General features: G+C 37.7%; 1 protein-coding gene across 2 annotated transcripts in view; it reads right to left on the reverse strand.

Moving 5' to 3' along the window:
- ITGB1 (integrin subunit beta 1) overlaps positions 1-26,827 on the reverse strand; it is a 42,924-nt gene that overhangs the window by 5,886 nt on the left and 10,211 nt on the right. For both annotated transcript variants that reach the window (XM_058179732.1, XM_058179733.1), the window contains exons 3-14: positions 26,644-26,729; positions 16,990-17,212; positions 14,097-14,267; positions 13,137-13,375; positions 10,416-10,574; positions 9,579-9,674; positions 8,675-8,764; positions 8,109-8,249; positions 7,772-7,974; positions 6,911-7,149; positions 2,958-3,180; positions 1,319-1,551 (exon numbers count right to left, since the gene is read on the reverse strand). In XM_058179732.1, the coding sequence (XP_058035715.1) occupies positions 1,319-1,551; positions 2,958-3,180; positions 6,911-7,149; positions 7,772-7,974; positions 8,109-8,249; positions 8,675-8,764; positions 9,579-9,674; positions 10,416-10,574; positions 13,137-13,375; positions 14,097-14,267; positions 16,990-17,212; positions 26,644-26,729 (2,103 nt within the window). The remainder of the gene's footprint in view (positions 1-1,318; positions 1,552-2,957; positions 3,181-6,910; positions 7,150-7,771; positions 7,975-8,108; positions 8,250-8,674; positions 8,765-9,578; positions 9,675-10,415; positions 10,575-13,136; positions 13,376-14,096; positions 14,268-16,989; positions 17,213-26,643; positions 26,730-26,827) is intronic.

Here is a 26,827-nt window from a genome sequence, read left to right on the forward strand (position 1 = left end):
TTAGTGTAGATTTAGCATTTTTATCCACCTATTCTTCCAAGATCCTAGGATAGATACTATTAATTAAATTTATATGATGCCCAAATCTCAACATATCAGAGTGACTTACAACATTTTAAAACAAAAATAGAAAACAAGCACACAGCCCTATTTGTGCGAGCGTCGTGATAAGTTACAGCCTTCCTTGTGCAAAGATCACAGGTGCTCAGGGCCCACTCGCTCGAGCACCAATCCAAAAAGGTTGGGTAAGTCTGTTCTAGAGGGCATGCGATGCTAAAGAGCAAGGGTGCTTCCAAGGCCCCTTTGATGGCTTTGTTCAATGAATGGATCCCAGAGTGCAGCAACCCTGCCTAAATTCACTAGTCGGGCAGATACAATGGGAGATAGGTGGTCCCTCAAGTATCCAGAGTCTATGCCAGTGATTGTGAATGCGGAAATGTTGTGAGCATACACGCATGCTCTTGTCGGGGCCGCACTCCGGAAAAGCTGAATTTACAGGTTCTAGCATGCATGCATGCCCAATGATCAACTGACCAGCGCACATGTGCACATTGGTTTTTGGCACTGCTGTGCGCATGAAAGACAGCTGATCATCTCGCACACATGCATGCTAGAAACCCAGAAGACGAACAGGCAATGCCAGGCTATGCCATGTAGACTTTATAGGTAATGACCAGCCCTTTGTATCAAAACCTGAAGAAAACTGCAGCTTGTGGAGTAGCAGTATTATATAAGCATATTGCAGGATTCTGGACCTGCTGAAGCTTCCAAGTGGTTCCCCAAGAGCAGCCCTATATGTACAACATGTTGCAGTAATCAAGCTGTGAAGTGACAGGGCACTGGTGGCTGAATCCACTGACTTGCTGAGGAATATGCAAAAAACAAGGTTGTATTTTGACCATTGATCAAGTTCACCAATCCTTTGGGCTGTTTCCAATTTAAAGGCACCCACATGGATTTACTGCTGAGTGAGAACCGGACAATTAGGTACAAAACATTTCTTTACTATAATCAATGGAGGTTGGTTGAAGGAACTAATAGCCACAAACTATCACTGATAAGTCCAACAGTCCTTTGGATGAACACAAATGTTGTCCATTCTGTGGGTATTCAAAAAATTTTTTTTAAAAAAAATATTGATTACTAAGATTTGTATTTTAAATATGCTATCTTTAGGGAGGATAATAACAACACATATATGTAAAATTCTGGATAGTATGAGGTACAAGAAATTAAATTAAGAATGGAGATTGGCAAATGGAATTATGTTAAAGCAATTCCTAAATTCAAAACTGTTTCTATAAAGATGAAAACATACCTGGTGTCTTCACCACATGGACAATGGCCTTGTTATTTGAATCAACAGAATATGTGAAATAAAACCAACAGTCATCAATATCCTTCTCCTTGCAGTGAGTCAATGCATCGTACTGTCCAGGCTGTGGCAACTTCTCTCTGCGATCTACCAATTCCAAACTAAAGTGTGAACATTCTTTTTCACACCGCTCTTTCTTTTCTCCTTTGTTAAAGGCTTTGCACTGGACACAATCTCTATTTGCAAAGAAGATGAAACACAAATTAGTATCATACCAGAATACCACACATTTTATTAGGAAGGCTTACAAAAAGGCAATTATAAATTTAAATAAAAGCTTAAATCTCAGATGATTTAAACGTAATGCATTTTTTCCTTTTGGCCTTGACTGCATTATCTCTTAAAGTAGATTCTGAATGGTGTCACTATTACCGTACAATCCTACATTCAGTAGCTTATTACCAAAGTAGATGTTTAGCCTGTATTAAAACCATTTATTAAAGCAACATTTGAAAGGGAAGGGGAAGGGAGAAGAAGGAAATAGATGTATCGGGAGTGACCTTTCCCAAATCTACTACCTTACGCAGTACAATATCCCGGGTGGGGGCGGGAGAGGAGACACCATTTCCCCCAAGGATCATATTTTTGAATTTTCCCTTTTTCTGAAGGAAACATCTGCTATAGCACCTGTTCTCAATTCACTTTTGAGGGGGGAAAAAGGACTTTGGATTTAAGACATTCATATGTCTTAAATCCAAAGTCCTTTTCCCCCCCCTCAAAAGTGAATTGAGAACAGGTGCTATAGCAGATTCATATAGTGTCTCGTAATACATTTATACTTTGTGATATATTACTCCAGCAAATATGTTTTCCACTGAGATGGCAACCTAATGCTATATAAAGCCAAAATGCTTACCCCTATCCTGTCAATAACCAGGATGACAGTTTAATTATTTTATTTATTAAATTTCTATGCTGCCCACTTTCTCTACAAGATGACGGCTTACACCAGGAGTCTGCAAACTTGGCAACTTATAGACTTGTGGACTTCAATTCCCAGAATTCCTCAGCCTACATGGCTGCTTGAGGAATTCTGGGAGTTGAAGTCCACAGGTCTTAAATTTTCAAAGTTTGAAGAGACCTAGCTTACACATTATATTAACAAAAGAAAAATAGTTAAAATATTAAACCAACATTAAAATAGTATTAAATACTGCACAAAAACCACATATAAAAGAGCCAAGAGATGGATGGGATGGGGGATGAGATTTTCTTACCCTGTCAGCAACCTCCAGTGGCAAGTACTACCTCAAGATGCCAGGCCAACTGGCAAAATCATGTTTTGTTATCCTTCCAGAAGGCCAAAAGGGAGGGGCAATTCTAACTTTTGGTGGAAGAACGTTTCACTGGGATTAGGCCACAGCAAAAAAGGCTTCCTTTATCCCACCTGCTTCAATAGTTAGCTTCTGCATGAAAGTACCTCTATAGGTTATATCATCCATAGCAAGAGGACTTTTTTCTATTACAGATTTAGTTTCTGGCTAATTGAATTCTAGAATGGTGCTTAAAAAAAATGAACTACTGCAGCAGTTTGAAATCTCATAAGAACCAATTATTTTTATTACAAAATCGGAAACCTTACTTGTGTTCTGCACAGACGCCAAGACAAGTCTGACATAGCTCACAGGTTGGTCCCTGAAATTTGGAATCGGTACAGTTGCATTCTCCACATTCACATATTCCTCTACCATTGCAGATTTGGCCATTTGCAGCTTCACAAGGAGTCGTATCTAGGGGACACTCACAAGCAGAGCCAGTGTAATTTGCCCAGCATTCACATTCCTGACATTTACATTCACCGTGTCCTACATTCAAAATCAGGAAAAAAAATATATTAGTATAGTTTCAATATAAACATGCACATAAAGATAAAGCTAAAGGTTCCCCTAAAGGTGCACATATGTGCTATCGTTCCTGACTCTAGGGGGCGGTGCTCATCTCCGTTTCAAAGCCGAAGAGCCAGTGCTGTCTGAAGATGTCTCCGTGGTCATGTGGCTGGCATGACTAAACACCAAAGGTGTACGGAATGCTATTACCTTCCTACCAAAGGGGGTTCTATCTTTCTACTTGCATTTTTTACATTGTTTCGAACTGCTAGGTTGGCAGAAGCTGGAACAAGTAATGGGAGCTCACCTGGTTATGTGGGGTGTATATATTACACTGGGTGTGTTTGTTTGTTTGTTTGTTTGTTTGTTTGTTTATTTATTTATTTATTTATTTATGTGTGTGTAGGTCTTTGGTTATTCGGGTTTTCTCCCGCATAAAATTGGAAGTGTCTTGGCGACTTTTTGACAAAATCTCATTCGTCATCTTCAGGCTTCAGCTTCGTGCTTCTGGGAGCAATGTGTGACTGCAGCTGTTTCTTCCTTTTTAACTGCTAGTGGGGGTTTGAACTGATTGGGTGGGAGCTTGGCTGTGCTCTGATTGGATGAGGGTTTTTTTGTGTGTGCTCTGATTGGCTGGGGGTGTGTCCTCTTTGGGTGGGGGCTTGGTTGTGCTCAGATTAGTCTGAGCTGCAGGGGGATTTGAGCTGGTGAGCTGCATAGCTGTTGTTTGGCTTTGTGTTCGTGGTGGTGCTACATCTTCATAGTGGATGTCAGTCTGCTGCATGTATGGATTGGAGGGGTTTGAAATGGCTAATGTTGCAGCTGCGGTCTGAATAACCCGAATAACCCGAATAACCCGAATAACCAAAGACCTACATACAAACACCCGCGAAAACCTCAGAAAACAAATATATATATATATATATATATATATATATATATATATATATATATATATATATATATATATATATATAGGTCTGTGGGTGTTCAGGTTATCTCCCGTGTAAAATTGGAAGTGTCTTGGCGACTTTTGACAAAATCTCATTCGTCATCTTCAGGCTTCAGCTTCGTGCTTCTGGGAGCAATGTGTGATCGCAGCTGTTTCTTCCTTTTAACTGCTAGTGGGGTTTGAACTGATTGGGTGGGAGCTTGGCTGTGCTCTGATTGGATGGGGTTTTCTGTGCTCTGATTGGATGGGGTGTGTCCTGTGTTGGTGGGGGCTTGGTTGTGCTCAATCTAGTCTGTGCTGCAGGGGGATTTGAGCTGGTGAGCTGCACTGCTGCTGTTTGGCTTCGTGTTCGTGGTCGTGCTACATCTTCGTAGTGGGTGTCAGTCTGCTGCATGTATGGATTGGAGGGGTTTGAAATGGCTAATGTTGCAGCTGCGGTCTGGCTTCTGGTCCTTGGTCGTGCTTCCTGATCAGTGTGGGTTTGGGTGTGCTTTCTGGGTGGATGTGTGGTGGTGACATCCTGTGTGGACCTCGTGAGTGTGGGTCTGGTGTCATTCCTCGTGTTAGGGACACGTTTGTCAATAAGGGCAGGTTTCAAATGGCTGGTAGGCGGGAGGTATCATCTCGCTTTGTTCATGCTGTGTGGGCGTTTATCTCGATGGCTTCTCTGATTATTCTGTTGTTAAAGTGTTCAGTTTTGGCGATAGTTCTGGTCTTTTTAAAGTCAATATCGTGTCCTGTGACTTTAAAGTGTTGGACCAGGGAAGAAGTTGGTTCCTCTTTTTTGAATGAGTTCTTGTGTTCTTCAATGCGTGCACTTATTCTTCTGTTGGTTTGTCCAATGTATGTGGTGGGGCAGGCGGTGCATGGGATTTCATATACTCCTTGATTTTCTAACTCAATTTTGTCTTTGGGGTTTCTTAGGATGGTGGATATTTTTTGGTTTGTGCAGAATGCTGTCTTGATGTTATGTTTGTGGAGGATCTTGCTGATTCTGTCTGTGGTGCCTTTTATATATGGGAGGAGGGCTGTGCCATTTTCTTGCTCTCTGTCTTGGGTTTTAGTGGGGGGTTCTTTTTGGATTAGTTTGGTAATCTTATTTCTCTGGAATCCATTGGATGTTAGTACGTTTGTGAGAGTGTGTAGTTCGGTTTTTAGGTGTTGTTCGTCAGCTAAGCATTTTGTTCTAGAGATGAGTGTCTTGGCTACGGAGTTGATCTGTGCTGGGTGGTGGTGTGAGAGTGCATGCAGATAGCGGTTTGTGTGTGTTTTCTTCTGGTAGATGGTGTGTCCTAGGGAGCCATTGGGTTTCTTGTAGACTAAGACATCTAGGAAGGGAAGTTGGCCCTTCCGACCAAGGACCAGAAGCCAGACCGCAGCTGCAACATTAGCCACTTCAAACCCCTCCAATCCATACATGCAGCAGACTGACACCCACTACGAAGATGTAGCACGACCACGAACACGAAGCCAAACAGCAGCAGTGCAGCTCACCAGCTCAAATCCCCCTGCAGCACAGACCAGACTGAGCACAACCAAGCCCCCACCAACACAGGACACACCCCCAGCCAATCAGAGCACAGAAAACCCCCCATCCAATCAGAGCACAGCCAAGCTCCCACCCAATCAGTTCAAACCCCCACTAGCAGTTAAAAGGAAGAAACAGCTGCGATCACACATTGCTCCCAGAAGCACGAAGCTGAAGCCTGAAGATGACGAATGAGACTTCGTCGAAACGTCGCCAAGACACTTCCAATTTTACACGGGAGAAAACCCGAACAACCAAGACCTATATATATATATATATATATATATATATATATATATATATATATATATATATATATATATATATATATATATATATATATATATATATATATATATATATATATAAACATGCACATATTTTTCCCCAATTTTTGCTAATGGGATGGATTTGACAAGATCCTCAGGACCTGCTTCTTGAAGGTATAAACGTTTCACATTACTATTTTGATGCACTCCTGAAATTATCCAGGTTATGATTGCAAATGGCAAAATATCTTAAGTCTTCAGATGGGCTTAAGGCTACTGCACAGAGACTAGTAGCTAGTAGCATGTAGTAGTTCTATTTTTGAAGGTGAATTCAGAAGAGTCTCTCAGGCCTAAAATGTTCACTGCAGTTGCACAGAACTAAAATCCAGTTCTGATGTCTTATGAAAACGTGCAGGAAGAACATTATTAAACCTGATTATTTTTAGGGAATAAATTTTTCTCTTTACTAATTACAGAAATTCCAAAATGAGAAAAGCATGCAACATCTGGCTATTTTGATATTATTTAAAATTTGTATGTTAATGGTGTTCAAAACCTGTTTGGCAGGTTTTTCTGCCAAATTTTCTCACTCTATATTGAACCATACAACACATCGTAACATAGGTGCATATTGTACTGCATAGGAAATTATCATCAACAAGATATATATAGGACAGCATGCAAATATTTTCTTTTAGATACGCTTTTATTACTGGGCTTATTATAAAGAATAACATTATCGCTAAATTTCTTTTTATATACCATAGTTAAATATAAGACCTTTATTTTAGTTGTCAGTTCAGTTGCCTGAACATTCCCAATCAATTAAAGAAATGGAACTGCATCAGAGAAGTTATTCCTAATCTGATCTTTGTTTCTCTTATTCATATAATTCTACTTTGTAATACTAGTTTCAAGATTATGTTTTAAAGCTCCTTTGACAGAAAAGGAACTCATTACCTCCACAAATTAAACCATCAGATCGATCACAGCTGAAGTTATCACACTGGCAATATGGGCCAGAATAGATTTCATTTGGATTGTCTCGCTTTTTGCACACACACTGTCCACAAATACATTCGCCATTGTTGCTACATATTTCAGAACTGTTAGCCTGCCTACAGGTGCCTGACATGTCTTCACTATTTACTTCTTCCATGCTGCATTCACAGTGCTTTCCAATACGCCCAGGTTTGCACCTAAAAAGCAAAATGGACCAAATTTAGCTTAGCATTATGTGTCTCATTGTGACCAACAAATGGCAATGAGAAGCTCATAAGAGAGCTTTAACCACATCTTTAAATGTGGTTCTCCAGCAGCTGCCTAGAATTCAAGAGGCATTATGCTGCCATCAAGATCAGTGCTTACAAATTACTGGCAATCACAAATATATACCAGATTTCATAGATAAAAATCATACGTCGAAAAAAAAAATCATTTTTAATCAGCCTCTTACATTCACTTGCATAGTGACCTCAAGGCGAGATAAAATGAGAACATTTCTGCCTGCCTGCCTACCTACCTGCCTACCTACCTATCTTTTTTTCCTTCCTTCCTTCCTTCCTTCCTTCCTTCCTTCCTTCCTTCCTTCCTTCCTTCCTTCCTTCCTTCCTTCCTTCCTTCCTATGTATATGTATATATCATGGCTTGCATTCCTCTCCATCATTACAGGCTTTAAGGCACAGTTATTCCTTTAACTCATAAGGAACTCTTTTAGCTTCCTAATAATCTCAGCTAACCTTTTCTGAATTTTTCCTATATAAGAAACTAAAGTTACAGATTTTTTTAATGAAAACACAATAAAGTAGCATTTATATATACCTGCAAGCACCGCACTCAAATGTTCCATTTCCAAAATGGCACAGAGGGCTGTCCTCAATCCCTTCATTATGGCAATCACATTCACAAATGAACTCCAGATTAATCTCTACTTCTTCAGTGAAACCAAGAGGTTTGATTTTAATCGTTTCATTTTGTCCTTTTTCTGGACATTGGTTAGCTGTTATTGTAATCTCAAACCTAACCTGTCAATGTAAACAATAAACAGGCAATTTGTTCAAACTGATTAAAAGAAACATATAGCATTATACAGGACAATGCCATAATGTGACAAGGGGTCCATAAGAAGTTTACAGGATTCCTGTACACCAAAGCTTACCTCATCTCCAATTGAAATGTTAGAGCACTTTCTTCCTTCATCTCCTGTTCCATTCACTCCGTTCTTACAGAAAGATTTATATTCTATTCCTATCTCCTTAGGTAGTTTATTGTTTTCCAAAATAACTTCTGAAGACAATGACTAAAATAAAATGTGAACATTTAGATATATAAAATCTAAAAGAATGTGCAACACCTGCAAAAGACATTTTAACAAAGTCCTTTCAAGGACGCACAGGGAGACACACACACAGACATAGACACGTCTTCAAATCACTATTGATTTCTGGCAACTGTCTTCAGAAATTGCATGCTCTTGCCTTCATTTCTCCTTGGGTTGAGAGAATGACTGGCTGGTTCAGCCAACTGGCTATATGCCTAAAATGGAATTCAAACTATGGTGTCCCAGATTTTAATGTGCTTTAACCACAACACCAAATTTTAAAGGAACTATTACCTACAAATCTTGGCCTTCATAATCTTTTAACTAATGCAACAATACAGTCATACAATGTTTTAGAAACTCAATGAGGTTATAGCAAAAATTATTCATTTGGATGAACTTACATTGTAAGCATCAATGATCAGCTGAATCACATTACTTGAATTTGAAGACAGCATTCCCACTGCAGATTTAGGAATCAAATTCTTCAGCTCCTTTACATGCAGGGAATGAAAATATTTAAATTCCCAGGCATTATCATTTCAAACATATTCTGTAAACACATACCTGATGCTAGGAATATCATTATTTACTGGTCTCCCTACAATAGTCCTCCATTATCATGTGCACCTAACAATGGTAACCATCAGCATTTTACTCTACTTAAATCTGTGCCTTAATTTCCCTTCCATTTCCAATTTAAGGTCTTATTAAACTTAGGTATCAAATAAATTATCAAGCATCATATGATTTTTTGCAAAGATATTTTCCCTCCCCTAAGAAGTGCAGTTCATCCTTGCCTAAAAGTCCCTCAAGTGCTATAAACAAGTGCTATAAACCATTGTCTAGGAATCCAAATCTTTCTTGACACGATCATCTTAATCAGTTGTGACTTTCAAGATACTCCATCTCCTTATTTCCTTCTGTCAACATGGAGTGCAACAGCTTGCATTCAGCCATGTCTTTCTGCCAGCTGTTTGTATTTCCACGTAGAACTAGAGTAAAATCTTGTTTCTCATAAGAAGTACTGTCATCAGAAAGAAAAGAATGACACACACTTGGCATTTAATTTACCCATGGAAACTCTGGGAAGAACTGGAAAGGTTTTTATCACATCCTGATAACCCTCCCAACAGTTCCTATCTTAGGAAAGACTGATTGAAACATTATTTCCTACTTCCCCCAACTCCTTCATCTTCCTACCTAGTGTTTTATATTACCTAAAACTTTTTACTAGGCATTTAAACAGGGATATAGGAGGGTTTTTTTTGTTGTTTTTTTGCTATAGAAAGGTATGTTGAACATTACCTTGTACACTGGCTGAAATTCCTCCGTGACAGCAAATATTATCTGAATATTATTATCACTTAGCTTCTGAACAAGATGGGCAATAGAGGGATAATCCTGAAGAATGAAGTTTAGATTTAGGAGACAATATATTGAATATATATTTCAGTGCAACCTATATAATGCATTCTGTATACAACGTTATATAAAAACAGGTGGATTATAAATTTTTAAATAAAAATTATAATTATTATTCCATCTATCCTAGCATTGTGGTTGATTCTTGGTTGAGTTGGTCCATGCATTGTGACTGACTACTAGTTGGCATTCATGGATATGTTCTGCTAGTCCTCTATTTGTCCTACATTTTGGCTGCTTCAATGTATGTTGCAGATGACTCGTTTTTATTCTTGGGCGACCGATCTTTTGATTTACTTAAGAAGATATTTTGGAGGTCTTTAGTTGGTTTGCGTACTATAATAATGGTTGTACCTCAGATGTTTAGTGTTAACCTTTTCATAGCTTGCATTAGTTGTACTATAGTAGACTTTGGGTAGTGAAATTACACAATATGGAGTAAAATAGAAAAATATTATGAAGAAAATTTCTATGGGTTATTAAAAACATTTTATTAACAGGTGATTCCATGCATTCTAACAAATATTCTTTTTATAATTCTTGAAAATCTTGTAATCTTATTTTTAAAAAATGTGTTTTTTTCCTATCAAATTGTTGGTTAGAAAAAGTATTATATTTTAAAATAAAGAATTTGCATTTTTATTATACATTTCATATTACATCATATTTTATTACACACATGCACAAACAATAAATATATCTAAAATATTCTATACTTACATAGTAATGACTCATTGTGTACATATTATTTTCTAAATGACATTGTCCATCGTTTGGTAAAACAATTCCTCCAAGTTTCCCGTCTCCAGCAAAATGGAACCCAGCATCCGTGGAAAAAACTAATAGTCGAGTGACATTTCTTCTCCATCCAATTCTTGACTGAAAGAGAAAAAAGAATTTGATAGAACATATAAAATTAAAAATTCAGCAGCCAATAAAACAGAGAAAAGAAGTGATCCATATACCCATGCATTGCAGAACAAAAGGAAAGTTACTAATCCATTCAGTAGACAAGGCAGCATCTTATTTCAAGTAGGAACAACTGTGCAAGCATTCTGAATTTTGTTAATTGGATATGATGGCCCTCTAAGGCAGCTATGGCCAATAGGAGTCAAAAAGAGCATGGGATAAGAGAAATGAATATTAAAATTGGATTTCCTGAGCAAAAATGCAACTTGTATATTGCATAGTTTACATGACTGAACCAAACCAAACCAAATAAAATGGTTATTCTAGCATAGGTTCTTATGCTACGTGTCATTCAAAATTAAACTCAATCTTTACAGTTTTGTAATATGCCGCAAATATTATGAAATAATAAGCTGTGAAATTGAAAAATAATTTGCCTTATCTTTATAGCGATAGGATCTGCATCAAATGCAAAAGTCACACGAATGTAAGCAAATATACTTGTCCCATTATAATATTGCTGGATCCAATCTGGGTCAGTCACCGGAACCAGAGATTCAGTCTTCTCAGCTTTTGGACTTCTCTCTAATGCAGAGGTCTCCAACCTTGGCAACTGTAAGACTTGTGAACTTCAAATCTCAGAATTCCTCAGCCAGCAAGGCAAAGCTGACTGAGGGATTCTGAGAATTGAAGTCCACAAGTCTTAAAGTTGCCAAGATTGGAGACCCCTGCTCTAATGGAATGTAGAAGTTCCCTGAGGAGTCTGAAAGCTCAGAAGACTAAACCTCTGGTCCTGGTGACAGACCCAGACTGGATCCTTCAGCAAAAGTCACAACCTGACCATGTTTTTTAAATTTTTTTTTACCAAGAATACATATCTAAAAAAATGAAAATAAATAATCTGTGTTCATTTTTACTTACACTGGGTAGAAAAAAACCACATTACTCTCTATGTGTTTATTTAAAAGTCTATCTGAATTATTAGTTTGAACCAACTTAACTAAGCAGCCTTAAACAGCAAGAAGGTGATTTATTAATTTACATAAATAATTCATGGGAACTGATGTTAATAATGTGGGAATTTCAAACTCATATGAAAATGAACTTTACTGGCAATAAGTTATTGTTGTAATTTTTAAAAAAAATTTAAATGCAGGTCTTCTGAAGGAGACAGCATTTGTTTCTTTTACAGGAACAAAGTGAATAAAGTGAACAAAGTGAATACTCTCAAAATTTATACTGAGTGATAGGTATAAAAAAAAGAATTATAGCCATTCTTAAGAGAGCAGTGAGAGCTTATGGTCATTGCAAAAAGGTATAGGGATCTGTGTCCAGACAGGGGGTGATTTACATAAAAGATATGCTACCTACTTATATGCTTCATGTTATGCATATAAGCAGCTTCCTATTTCCATGCAAAAATTTTCTTCCTCTTTTTATCTGTAACTGTATTAAGAGTACATTATACTTGCATTTATATATACACCTGATACAAGGGTTGAAACAAGTGCATAAAACCATGTGTAGTTTCAACATATTTTTCTACTCTTTTATATTATTTCCTGTTGATTATGTTTGTAGGTTTTTAATAGCAATAGTACTTATATACCCCTTCACGGGGCTTTACAATCCTCTCTAAGCAGTCTGTAGTGTCAGCATATTGCCCCCAACAATCTGGGTCATTTTAACCATCTTGGAAGGATGGAAGGTTGAGTCAACCTTGAGCTGGTTAGACCTGAACTGCTGGCAGCCGGCAGTCAGCAGAAGTAATCTGCAGTACTGCATCCTAACCATTGCGCCACCACGGAATCTCATATTTTAATTTTTATGTGTGTGTGGAGTGGAAAAGCTCAGTAGTTAAAAACTCAGAGCTTGTCAGTTGGAAATCTGACAACCCAGGTTCAAGACCCAAGCACTGTGTGAAGGGGCGAGCTCCCATTACTTGCCACAGATTCCTGCCCACCTAGAAGTCTGAAAGCATGCAAATGCCACTAGATAAATAGGTACCACTTCGGTAGGAAAATAACAATGTTCTGTGTGCCTTGGCATATAGTCATGCTGGCCCAATGACCACGGAAATGTCTTTGGACAATGCTGGCTCTCTTGGCTAGGAAACGGAGATGAGCACCACCCACATAGAGTCGGACACTACCAGGTAGGGGAAATCTTTACATTTAATCTTTATATATTTTTGTTTTTATGGTGTTGTATGCAATCAAAAATCATTTTATGGTAAGATACGAGACATATAATGTAATAAACAAATTAATAAACAAATTAATAAATGTCATTTTTCTACTCTTTTGAATTATGTATTATTCTACATCCATAAGTTGCAAATCAAGAACATAAATTGTATTATGGGCTATGGATAAACATAGCACAGAATTATTTTCCCCCAACAATGGTATACAAGAAGTTACCTTCAAATGCTGATTCATTTAACCTGATTGACAACCATTTTTACATAATTCAATTGCCATGTAACAAAATAATAATAAAAATATGAGAGGAAAAGTCAACACCACTTACACCACAAACAGCAACCTGCATTATTGCATCAAATCCTCCTTCGGGAGAATCCAAATTGCCTGAGATTTGCTGTTCCCCTACAAGTGTATTGAAGGAGCTCCCATTGCTGGTAAAGTTGAGTACATTCCTGTAGCTAAAGGGACTTGTACAGTTAAGGTCACCTGTGCAGGGATTCCTGAGTTTGGCAGGTGTAGTACTGATATAAGGCATTACTGTTTTTTCAACAAAAGAACCAAAGCCTATAAGAAAGAAGAAACATCTAAGAATCTAGTTTTGCTATTTTTAATACAATCAAAAAAGTTCTATGTAAAAGTAGGCAAATAGACAGTCTATGACTTGCAAAGCTTTCGTTGCTGGAAATCCTAGCAGAATCATCTTCTAGTCACTGCTCTTCAAAAGACCACAAGAATTAGTATTGGGAAAATTTCTGGTCTAGGTGATTTATCTTGAAAAGTTGAAATGATTAGCTGTAAAGAATACCATACTTTATCATATTAGAAATGAATGAAATCTATGGTTAAGGAAATCAGCATTACTACACAAAATAAACTTTTAATTCTTTATTAAAAGGCCGGCTCTGCTTTCCTTTGTAGGAATTTTCCAGAGATTAGTTCAATTGTCAAAATAAATTCCACATTTATAGGGAATTTACTTCCATCCAAAGACATTAGAATAGAATCACTAGAATAGTCTGTGCTGTAATTTGCATCTATTTTTCTGCAGTTTAGGGATTCAGTTATGAAAACAATCTCCAGACTCTCACTTTTCTATTGCCAAAATTTATTGCTAGCTTGACATTCAAGGAATCTTTATGTCATAAGTTGTATGCAATTTCTTCCTGATGCAGAATATCATAGTTTTCTAAAAGAGCTTCCTAAATCACTTTTATATTTGCAAACTATTTATGTTATATCAAAATTGAAAAAATAATAATAATTTATGCCTAAACAGATTCCATACCAATTCGAAAATCTGAAGTTATATTTTTCATTTTACTCATCAGAGAAGTTCCAAGACTTTTGACATTTTCCAAGTCATCTTTCATTGAGTAGGACAGATCCATGAGGTAATAAAGGTCAATTGGATAATCTTCAGCTCTCTTGAATTTTAATGAAAATGTTTGTGGTTCCCCTAATCATAAGAAAGCAAAGTTAAGCTAATATTCCAAATGGCAGAGAATAAGAATACAAGCATCTTTATCATGAAAAACATCTAACAAAAAAGTGTGAAGGAAAAAAAATCTAGTTTTTATAGTTTCTGCATAAGTATTATACCTTTGAGTCGATCTGAATGCTGCTTATTTGAGAAAGTCATTCAGACATGAAGTCATAAATAAAAACTACTTATTATAAAACCGGAGATCATAATTTGGATTACCATAGCCTATTAGACATTGTAAGTATCCAAAGCTAACTTAGGCATGCAACACATCATTGAGAATACTTTTGCAAAAAAAGCAACATTAAGATAGCTATCAAGAGAAGTGATACCAAAGTTCAGTAATTAATGTGTGACATATGTACACAACACAATGTACATCTGATTTATTATAAACAAGTAATATCTATTGACCCATTTCTTCCTTAGGATTAGCAATATTGCAAAAATTCTACAGATAGTCCTTGATTTCTTACCATTCATTTAACAACCCTTCAAAGTGACTTACAATCAGTCCTTGCACTTACAACCATTGCATCATTCCTACAGTCCTGTGATCAAAATGTGGTACTTGGTCCCAGCATATTTCCAATAATGATTTCAATGTCCTGAGGTTACATGATTGACATTTGCAACTTTCCCAGCGGGCTTCCGACAAAATCAACAGGGGAAGTCAGATTCACTTAATGCCTGTCTAATTTGCTTAGCAACCATGGCAAAAAAGGTTGTAAAACTGAGTGTGACTTACTTAATGATCACATTATTTAGTGAAGGAAATTCTGGTCCCCATTGTAGTTGCAAGTCAAGGACAATCAGTACAGAGAACTGCTTTTTAAAACCATTTTTGCCTTTTTCTCTTGCTTGTCTACTCTCAAAAGGTCATTAAAGCCAGCAATAAAAAAAACATTAAAACACAGGGTGAAGTTCAGCTAACATGAATAAAATATATCAATCATTAAAATATTTTTTTTAAAATTATAAACATATTTTAAAATCAGTTTTTTAAAAAAAAATTAAATAAACCTAATGAAGTGGGGTGGCCAAATACAATTCCAAGGGAGATTTGGGTAAAAAAAAAGAGAATTTCACAAAACATAAATTTATTCTGTAAGTAAAAATTTATGGGAAGGCTGTTCATGTGGCTATGATAAGTTTATGAAAATGATATAAAGAATTCTTATTGAATTATAAATTTTGAATGAACCATAATAGAGAAGCACAGCAGTCTGGAACTATGCTTTACAGATTAACAGAGTTGGAAGGGGCCCTGTAGGCCATCTTGTCCAATACCCCCCGACCAATCATGAGACTCTACACCATCTTCACAACTTCTGAAGGCAAGCTGTTCCATTAGTTGATTGTTCTGTCAGAAAATGTATCCTTATTTCCAGATTGAATCTCTCCTTGTTTAGTTTCTATCCATTATTCCTTGTCTGGCCATGCTTTGGAAATTAACTTGACTCCTTTCTCTTTGTGGCAGCCCTTCAAATATTGGAACACTGCTATCATATCTCCTCCGGTCCTTCTCTTCACTAGACTGGTCATGCCCAGTTCCTGCATTCATTCATTATATGTTTTAGCCTCCAGTCTCCTAATCATCTTGATTGCTCTTCTCTGCACTTTTTCTAGAATCTCAACATCTTTTTTATAGTGTGGTAATCAAAACTGGATGCAGCATTCTAGGTGTGGTCTTACTAAACCTTTATAGAGTGGCATTAGTAACTAACTTGATCTTGATAGTATCCCTATCAAGTTTAAGATTGCACTGGTTTTTTGACTGCTGCCGAACACTGTTGGCTCATATTTAATTGGTTGTCCACTAAGACTACAAGATCCCTCTTATAATTACTGCTATTAAGCCTGGTTTCACCCAGTCTATATATATCATTTTTTGTTTCTTGCCTAAGTGTAAGGTTTTACTTTTCTCTATATTGAATTTTATTTTGTTAGATAGGGCCCAGTGTTCCAAGTCTGTCAAGATCCATCTGGATTTTGAGCTTATCATCTAGGGCAGGGGTCCTCAAACTAAAGGCCACAGGCTGGATATGGCCTGCCAAAGTCATTAATCCGGCCTGCGTGGGACCACAAGGCTATCTCACCCACATCGCCCCACCTACCTGCCGCCTCCCCCCGTGCTCCGAAGGCAAAACACGGGACACGTGAAGGCCCCAGGAGGCCAAAAACGGGCCCATTTTTGGCTTCCCCAGCCTCCAGAGAGAGAGACAGAGGGAGAGAGGGACACACACACACACACACACACACACACACACACACACACACACACACACAGGTCCCTCATCCCAACCCCCAGGCAGCCACATCCTTTCATTAACCTGCTTTCCACCCACAGGAGCACAACAAATGAAAGTTTAATTTGTGTGTATTGTTTAATGGACTGTTAAATTGGCCATGCCCGCCCAGTCACATGCCCAGGTCTGGTCCCGCAACAGGCTGAGGGACCGTGAATTGGCCCCGTTTAAAAAGTTTGACGACCCCTGATCTAGGGTTTCGTCTATTCCTGACAGCTTAGTATTGTTCACAAATTTGATAAGTTCCCCTTCTATTCCCTCATCTAAGTCATTTAAGAAGCTATTGAAGAGTACTGGGCCTAAGACCAGGTTCATTATATACTGTATATATCATTGATCTGTCTAGATCTCCCCACTTGGAAAACAATTTTTACAAATATTTTTACCTTTCCGCAGCTTTAATAGCACTTGCTGTGGTTGAATCTGGGTAATATCTTCCGGTCTAAGACTTTCAGCAGTCCCTTTGATGCGATTTGTGACTTCTTTGTTTTTTAGCAATATATGTGTGCCTCTGGGGTTTTCAATTTCTTCTGGAGGGCAGCCTTTATTTTTTAAAGCATCCAAGTCATCACATCGTGCTGCGGTAGATTCTCCTTCTTGCAAAAAGGTCTAAGAATTATAAACAAGATTAATACAAATTATACATGGTTCATTTGTTTTCAAGAACCCAACATGCTACAACATTCTTCACTATTAAAAGTCCAATGTGAATTCAGCTTTAATATACATATGGTTACTTTGATACAATCAATGCTAATTGAGTCAGATATGCCTTAGCTGCAGTATATCATACATTTTCTGTTTAATATTCTGTTTAATACTTTTGAAGGCAATTGCTTGAAAAATAGCATGTAATGAAATAACAAAACTGCGGGATGGAATTGAAAAAATGCATAATAAATTAATTATGCCTATACAGTTATGGCTTCAGGCCAACAAGCCACACTATAAAAGGCATGGGCTTTAAAGCTATGACAAGTGGAGCCCAAAGAATGATTTCATGTTCCTAAAGGAAGGGCACATGGAGGAGAAACACTAAAGCATAAGCCAGCTGGGCCTGTGCCAGGAATATGCTTCTCTCCAGCACTGAAAACAGCAAGAACTAGACCACACAGAACCCACAGTTAATACTGATCAGATGTAGATGGATCGTGGGCAATTTTTTGGCCCACCTATTCAAGATGGTGGCCATGACTCTGAATCATACAAGAATTAATGTATGCAACTGTAAACAATAGAAATGTGGTTTTGTCCAGCATTCCACCATGTGGAACTATAATTTCTTCTGAAGAAAATGGGAAAGAACATGAACCTGTATGAATGTAGTACCCTGCCTCTACAAAGATGAAAGTGTGCTGCTTTTCCCTGTAAAAGAAATAAAATGAAATCCACAACTCTAAAATCCTGCAATCAAGTCAGATTGTTAAATTCAATTTCACTAAGAATAAAAAATAATAATAATCTAATTCAGCTGCTCTCAATCCTGGCTAGACGGCATGTTTCTGGAGTCCAGGCAGAAATGTTTCTTATTATCTGCTTCTGATCCTTTTCAACTTCAGGTGATAAGAGACTGAATTTAAGAACTTCTACATACAAAGTGTGACTTCTTCCATTGAGCACCACTCCTTTACTAACATTTCAGGTCTTATTCTCCTTTCCTCTCTTCCCCACAAACAAACTACCAGGAAAAAAAAAACATAGGCAACTAACATGAAGTAATTTTCAAAAAGCAGAACAGAACTGCCTATCATGATATTTGATTTCAGAGAATTAAGCTCAAAAGTCAGTCATTTATTTCTGGTTATATTCACTATGGAGCCTTGGGAGGCGGTATACAATCAGTTTCATTCATTCCCTCTCTATATAAATGTTTATTGGTTAAAAATCAATAATTAAAAATACAAACCAAACTCAAAAATAAAAATAAAGGTGACAATAGAAAATGCAAGAAAAAAGGAGAAGAAGGAAAGGGAAGAAAATATTTAAAGATGTGACTTCTGACTTTAATCACACACAAAAAAAAAAAACTTAGTAATTCTTCACTTCCTGAAATGTTATGTATAACCCATCCTTATCTATACACAAATCCCATAATCATTAATATTCCAGCCCTGGCATCAGCGAAAGTCCTTAAGTTTTCCCAGAATTTTATAGAAACAAGTCTTAGTTGAATCTTAGGTTAATCAATTTTGTATTTCTTCCTTTTCCATCTAAAAATTTTGAACATCATTCAGAACATGTAAAATTTGATCTTTCTTTGCTTTTTCTCCCCATCTCAAAGGCTTCTTCAAAACTTTGGCAAACTTCCTGTAAATCCATTCTTCAGATTTTGTCTTTGTCCACTGCCTTGGCTTGTCAATTACATTTCCACCTTATCTGTCTCCTCTGCTTTATAATCCACATTTTAAAAAATTTGCCAGTATTTCAACCATTTTTAATATTATATTATTTTCTAATATTCCTGCATGATGTGACGTTTGTTTCAGCTCTTTGTCCTATAGATTTTTGACGGTACTCTCTTTCACATCTATTGTTACTTCTATAACATCTTTTGGACATATTTTATCCATAGAAGTAGATTATTACCTCCTAGTAGAACATGATGTAAATAACCACTTTAATATAAAGCTGGAAACCCTTGAAGCTTCAAATACAAGGCCTAGTCAAAGTTAATAACTGTAGGTCTCTTGTTAGACACTACAAATCAACAGGAAAAAAAATATCCCATAGCATCAAACTAGTTCCTGCATTAAAAGCCATCAAAAAGTACCATCAGAATTCCCTGTTTCCCCTGAAATAAGACATCCCTGGATAAGAAGTCCAATTGGACTTTTGAGTGCATGCGCTAAAATAAGCCCCTCCCCCAAAATAAGCCCTTCCTGAAAATATTTAAATGCATGCGCAGCTAGTCCCCGCCATTTCCTCTGGTTAGGGTTAGGGAGCAGAGCTAGAAATCAAGTAAGACGGCAAGATGAGCCCAATCTTATTCTACACGCCCCAAAGTAATGACATACCCGAAAATAAGGCCAAGCATTTATTTCGGGGTTCAAAAAAATATAAGACAGGGTCTTATTTTGGGGGAAACAGGGTAGTTCATAAACGATGGCGGTGTTTTGTTCAAAAATTTCATTTTTATAGTTTGATATGATGGATATAAATTCTTGCAACTGCCAAAAATGGAGGAAGGAAACATTACAGGTTATGTCTGTGAAAGAGACAGCTCATTCATATTAGAATTTTTAGATTTATTTAAAAATAGTGGAAAAACTTCAATAGGACTGGCATAAGAGGGGTTTTTAATTGGACTTTTAAATGGGGTTTTATTTTATAATATGTATTTTAAAATTTAATTTATTGGCCTTATTGAATAAGTTTCTTAATAGTGATTTTATTGTATTGTATTGTACTGTTTTTATCTGGCTGTTAACCGCCCTGAGTCCTTCGGGAGAAGGGCGGTATAAAAATGAAATAAAAAAAAAAAGAGAAAAGTTTCTATATATTAGGTTTACATTTGAGATATAGATGTAGCTATAGAAATTGAAAGCTGGATTACAAAACATATGTCTAGTTCAGCGGTCACCAACTGGTGGTCCATGAACCACTGGTGGTCTGCAGAAAAATTATTTCCATTTTTTATATTGCACTAAATCAAGGGTCCTCAAACTAATATGTGCAATGAACGGTTGTATTGTTGCAGAGAGTCTCCCCCTTTGGGGTCTTTTTATATGGGTCGGAGGGGGACAGAAATTCCAACTTAGGGTCTGCTTCAGCCTCTTGGTGCAGGGCTTTGGACAAAGGCTGTTGGTGGCAAAGAGCTGGAGGCCCTTATTCCAGTGGGACAATATCATGGCCTGGAACTTGCTGAGCATCTCAGCCTGCTGAGCCTCCAGGCGTCAGCACCTAGCCTTGCCCTCCTGCAGGTCTTTCCTCTGCTTAGAAAGCCTATGCTCCTAGTCCTCAGTGAGGTGCTTCTGCTGAGCCTCCTTCTCGGCCAGATCCAATTTGAACTGAGCTGTTTTGCCAACTCTTTCTCATGGTGGCTGCTTAGCTCCCAAAACTGCTTCCTGTTGGGGCCCGGGTGGGGAGGCAAGGAGTGGCTGGGAAGAAAGGGGTGAATAGAGGCCAGCGAGACACCCCTTGACGTGAATGACACAGAGTTGGCCACGCCCACCCAGTCACATGACCACCTAGCCACGCCCACCATGCCAGTCATTAGCCAGATCATATTAGTGGTCCACGGGATTTAAAATTATGAATTTAGTGGTCCCTAAGGTCTGAAAGGTTGGTGATCCCTGGTCTAGTTGGTACCATTTCAGTTAATAAGTCAGGCTCCACATTACAAATTGTTCCCCAAACAAGAAGCAAAAAACCTGAGGTGAAGTCTAAGATATACAATAGATAAAACTTTTCCCAATCTGGGAAATTAGACCTATAAGTGAGGAATCGAAATTTAGGAAATTTCAAATTATATTTCAAATGAGTGTATAAGCTGTGGTTATCTTTGTCCAACTGCATTATTTGCATTTAGTCACTGCCCTCTAATGTGACAAGGAAACTATAATTAAATTCAGACAGTGTGACTCCAGAGAAGCATGGTTTTAAATAATTATGAGGCAGTACTGTAATGTAGGGGAAACAGAGAAGGCCTATACGGTTGCCAAATGAAAGGACAAAGCTAAAGGAGAAAGTTTAAACAATATATTCTTCCCCCTATCAACTCCTAAAAATAAAATTCAACCTAATTACCAACTGTAATCAATGGGTGATTTTAAAAAAAGTTAGGACCGTTTTTACCTTTGAAAAGGTCTCTGCTACTTTGCATAAATTCAAGAAAACCGAGTAGGTCCAAAGTGATTTCTGATCAAACTGATCCAAACTGTATCACTCTTAGCAGATTACCATTTTTGCAAGCTAAATAGCTTTACTCTCTGAGGGCCTCTCATAAAAAAAAAAACCCAGCAGAATCACTTCCCTGCCACCTGAATGCTCAAAGCATATAAACCAAGGAACTCCTCTGCCTTCAAAAGGACAGGGGCTCTGTTGATTCTTGTCAGAACAAGAAGAGGGAATAGACATATCTATCTTAAAATTCCTAGACCTGCAAGTGATGAATGAATGGAAGGGGAAAAAATGGAACATAAAGGTCTGAGTGGGAAAGAATCCTTTCTCTTTCCATGTGCTGCATGTGATTTTACTTCCTTTAGGGCTAGATCATAGAAGCAAAATGTTAAGGTGCAGGAGAAGACTCTTGGCACTAGCAATAGCGCTCAGACTTATATACTGCTTTAGTGTTTTACAGCCATTTCTAAATCGTTTACAGAGTCAGCATATTGCTCCCAACAATCTGGGTCCTCATTTTACCTACCTCGGAAGGATGGAAGGATCGAATCAATTTCGAGCCGGTCGGGATCGAACTGCTGGCAGTTAGCAGAATTAGCTTGCAATACTGCATTCTAACCACTGTGCCATCATGGCTCTTAACTAGCACTATGGTTTTTACATTCCCTGACACTGAAAGCTGAATCCCCCGCCCTCCTGTTAAGTATTCTGGAAAGTTAGGACTGTTTATCCGTCTAATGTTGGGGAAGAAGTCATCCATAACTTCCATTACTTCTAAGCATATAGCAGCTAGTGAAATCCTGAATTTTGCTCTTGTATTCAACAAGAAGGCAATATTAAGGATAGAACAATGACAATACCAGAAAGCAGACAAAACAAACATAGCGGATGAACTCAAATCTCATTGTTCATCTCTTTGTCTAAAACACCAAAAACATCCCATTACTTGGCAAAGCCAAGCATTCTGTTGGTGTTCTCTGCCCTCTGCCCTCATTCCCTTTTTAGTTTATTACAGGCTATTCCTAACAGCTGGTCACAAAACCACAAAAGACCAACTCAACTCTCCCTGCAGAAATCTAAATTAATCTAAGCAAAAGCACAATTGAAAGATCACTGTGTAGCCTTTTCCTGAACACATTTAGTAAAGAAAATGTAACAATTTCTAACTTTTCATAAGTTAATTTTTGGATAGAATTCGTTTTATTACTGGCCTTGATATGAAACGAAAATCCATAACGAGGAAAGTAAGACTAATCTTATGATGCCTCCTTAGTGAGACTAGAGTCAAGCATCTCACTGTAATGCCACTAAGTCTGCCATCAGACTGGAAAAAGAGTTTATGTGTTGTTTAATAATAATGATTTGTTGATGTGCCAATAAGTGTGAAGCTTGCAAAACATTTGCCATTTTCCTCTTAGCAACAACAGCAAATGATCCAAAATCAGAACAAGTTTGTCCCATAAAATAATCGATGATGATCTGGTAAATAGGAGGAGGAAGGAGTATTAGATATGTTTAACACTTTGACTTTATTATAAATATCCTGCCTTTATTATAAAAATAAAGGCAGGATATAAATAAAAAAATGTAATAAAAGGGGTAGAATGGTGTGTGTGTGTGTGTGTGTGTGTGTGTGAGAGAGAGAGAGAGAGAGAGAGAGAGAGATGTTATATAAAGATCATCTAGGTGTTATGGAATAGGTGGCAATGAGGTTGGATTGGGCCATAATTCTGACAGCTTGCAATAATGCGGAAACCATGCATAGAAAAATCAGACTGGAAGTGTCTAATAAGATTACCTGAAAAACAGTAATCACTAAATCACAGGCAATCTTCAAGGCTCTAGTTATAAACAAGATTTGCTCTGCTTAGTAATAAGGATTCTCTGATGGAGGCATTTTTACAGTTGAGAGTATATAAGGCACACAATTCCTGATAACAGGCAAAGAGTTGAGAAACAGGATCAGTGATGTCTGATCGAGTCAATAACAGGAGAATCAACTGTAGTTAAGACAAAAGGCACAGTAGATAAACTGTGGATCATCAAATGTCCAAGGTAAGGACATAATAGATACAATTACAAAATCAAAGCCTTCTTCAAGCATTCCATTTCATCTTAATAAAGCTTTAAGGCAGGGGCATCAAACTCATGGCCATGGGCCGAATTTGGCCCTCAGGGTGCTTAAAACTGGCTTGTGGGGATGCTCTGGAAACAGCGAAGGACTGGACCATGGTGCCTCTGCCAGCAAAAATGGAGCTCGGGAGCCCCCCCTCCCCCCCGGCTCCGTTTTTGCTGGCAGAGAGTTAGCAAAACAAACTAAAAGCAAAACGAAACAAAAGAATATGTTTCCCCTTTTGCATTTGAGCATCCAAGAAGGGACAGGAAAAGAGAAAGGGGAAGACAAAGAAAAAGATGGGAAGAGAACAAGGAAGAAAAAAGAAGGAAAGAGGGAAAGGAAGAAAGGAGAGAAAAAAAGAATGAATGAAGGAGGGAGGGATGGAAGGAAGGAAAGTCCTGCCTTAGCACTTGGCCACCAAGAGACAGCAAGGCTTCTCTGGAGCAGGGGTATTCAACCTTGGCAACTTTAAGCACGGCGGACTTCAACTCCGAGAATTCCCCAGCCAGCAAAACTGCTCCTCCTGCTCTGGAGAACAAGGGTTTGGCGCTTTCCCTGGTCTAGCCTTCCTTCTCTGGAGACAGTGGATCTCCCCAGACCTACTACCAGAGGATGCCCCAACACGAGTGATATTGAGCTGGCCGCACCACCCCAGCCACGCCCCCAGCCCCCCTGAGGTCAAACGTAACCCTGATGCGCCCCTCAATGAAATCAAGTTTGATACCCCTGCTTTAACATGTGGCAGATTGTGTGTGTCAAGTAAAGGATGAAAATGACTATCATTTTTCTGACAGAAGTACTGATACAGGAAATGATCATGGCCAGTTGAAGTTTAATGGCAATTTAAACCAATCTTCAACCTAGCAAGGTATACTAACCAAGTACAAAGAACATAACATGTATATCAATTCATCAGAATCAGAAGTAATAGTATATCAATAGAGGAGAGATCAGAAAAAATGGGCAGTTCTAAATCAACAGGAAGTAATATTCTATCCAGTAGAAACAGGGAAGTTGCCAATTGTCCTTTCAAAAGAGAACAATTGATTGTTTAGGTAGTAAGATCAAAGGAGTGAGCACATTTTTCTTAAGACTGCTAACAGGAACTTAAAAATAGGATAAATGGTAGGTCTACCAGATACTCAGCAGTTAAGAGTTGGACCTGATGCCAGAATATCCTGCTCCTTCTATGTGAACAATCATTTAAGAACCATGGTTGAAACTGATATAATGAATTCAAATTAGATTTAATCCATCCTTTCTTTTTTTTCTGATTGTGAGAGATACAAATTTGAAGGATAAAATGTGATTCAGTACACAGATGGAATTCATGTAGCACCTGTTGGGGCTACGTTAAACCAAGTATCTCCTTTTCCAGCATAATTCAGTTACCTAATAAAAGATACAGCTACTTTAAGGAGCTCCTGATAGGTTTATGAATGTGTCCCATTTTGACCTTTGAAACTAGATCTTTGTAAGTTCTAATTTTATCTCATTATTTTTATGAGATATAGAACAGTTTTATTAATTGGTATTCATCCCACCTTGCTATTAAGAGACAGAGTGACTTTAAATTTAGATGCTATTGCTTGTCATCGCCACTACCATATTATTCTAATCACACACAGTAAGAGATAATTTACTTCTAAAGCACATGATTAGTCTAACATAACATCGTGAGCTATACGGATCCATTGAGAAAAATGAAATGCATATGTTAGCTATTGTATCTTTCCACAAGCCTGGCAAATATTTTTGATAATTTTTTGCTTGTTTTTGAGTTGCATGGTGACCTAGTAATAAAGACATTCTGATCCCTCTTGGAAAGGTTGAGAGGACAATCCTAAGTAGTGGTAAATGTCTCTCTCCTAGCACGCAAAAAAAAAAAAATCTGCTGTGAACTCCACATAGGCCTCCGGAACGGCATCTGGCCAGTAAACGCTCAGCTCCACCCAGTTACCCCAACTCTACCCTGAATTGAGAGACTAGAGGATCATAAAAAGGAAAAAAAAATGCTTGTTTTCCTGTGGCAACCTATATTTGCTATGAAATTCTTAGTATTTAATGTGCTAGCCCACTCTATGGCCAGATTAGGACAATTTCACAAATGTTTTCTGATTTTGAGCAGAAAATGTATATTTTTATCCAATTCCTAGACTTCAAAATGCTGTATTATTTTCAGATAGCCACAGCCAAGGATACGTTGCCAATGTATTAATAAGAGGCATACCAGTTAGAGATGACTAGGAGAAGGGAGATGAGCGAGTTTTACTTGTTAGCCCAGAAAAACAAAGGAATACTATTTCTCCTGCTTCCACTTTCCTACTGTTCATCTGGAACTAAGTTGCTTGAAAAATGCAAAAGTGATTAATGCTGCCTCTGGGTCTCAGATCTTATTCAAGGGCCTTCTCTACTTGACATCCTTTCTATAGGTTTGAATTGCAGTCTGTGGGGTACCTGGTCTTCTACTATAGCTAGCAAGCTGTTGTAAGCAAATAATTTCTGGATCCTCCTTCCTATGTTATCTCATCAGCTAACAGGATTGCAGTCTTCATTTTTATCATGCCAGTTTTTTTTATTAATGAGAGGCCCTCCTCCAAGCCATCTCCAGAACAACTCTCAATTACACCTACAGGTAGTCCTCAACTTATGGTCATTCATAGTTATAACATTACTGAAAAAAGTGACATTCGACTGGTCCTTGCACTTACCACCACTGGAATGTCTCCATAGTCACATTGGATGTTTAGGACTTGGCATACATTTACAACAGTTGCCCCTAAGCCACATGATAGCCATCTACACATTCCTGGTCACTTCTAGCAAGCAAAGACAATAGAGGAAGCCAAATTTGCTCTATAATTGTAGTAAAAAGGTTATAAAATTGGGCTTGACTTGTAATTGTACAGTTTAGGAAATTCTGGTTCCAATTGTATTCTTAAGACAAGGACTACCTGTAGCTACCAAATTTATACATATCTATAAAAATGAACCATGTAAATTCATAGCAATACATTTTGAATTAATTACACATTTATAATTGACGTAACACAAATAATGTTTTGAAATAGTTAAAAATACGTACTATATTTTTACACCATCCACAATTTGGGCCAGCTTGTATACAATCAGCACATGATTTTGCATTAGCATTTATACAAATGCTCCCACCTATAAGAAACATATGATCAAATTTTGTAACAATACAATCACAGAGCTAATTGAAGTTACAATTAGTACATGTCCTTCTCCACATTCGAACTATTCAC

This window comes from Ahaetulla prasina, chromosome 4 (genome assembly GCF_028640845.1).
Source record: "Ahaetulla prasina isolate Xishuangbanna chromosome 4, ASM2864084v1, whole genome shotgun sequence".
Taxonomy (NCBI): domain Eukaryota; kingdom Metazoa; phylum Chordata; class Lepidosauria; order Squamata; family Colubridae; genus Ahaetulla; species Ahaetulla prasina.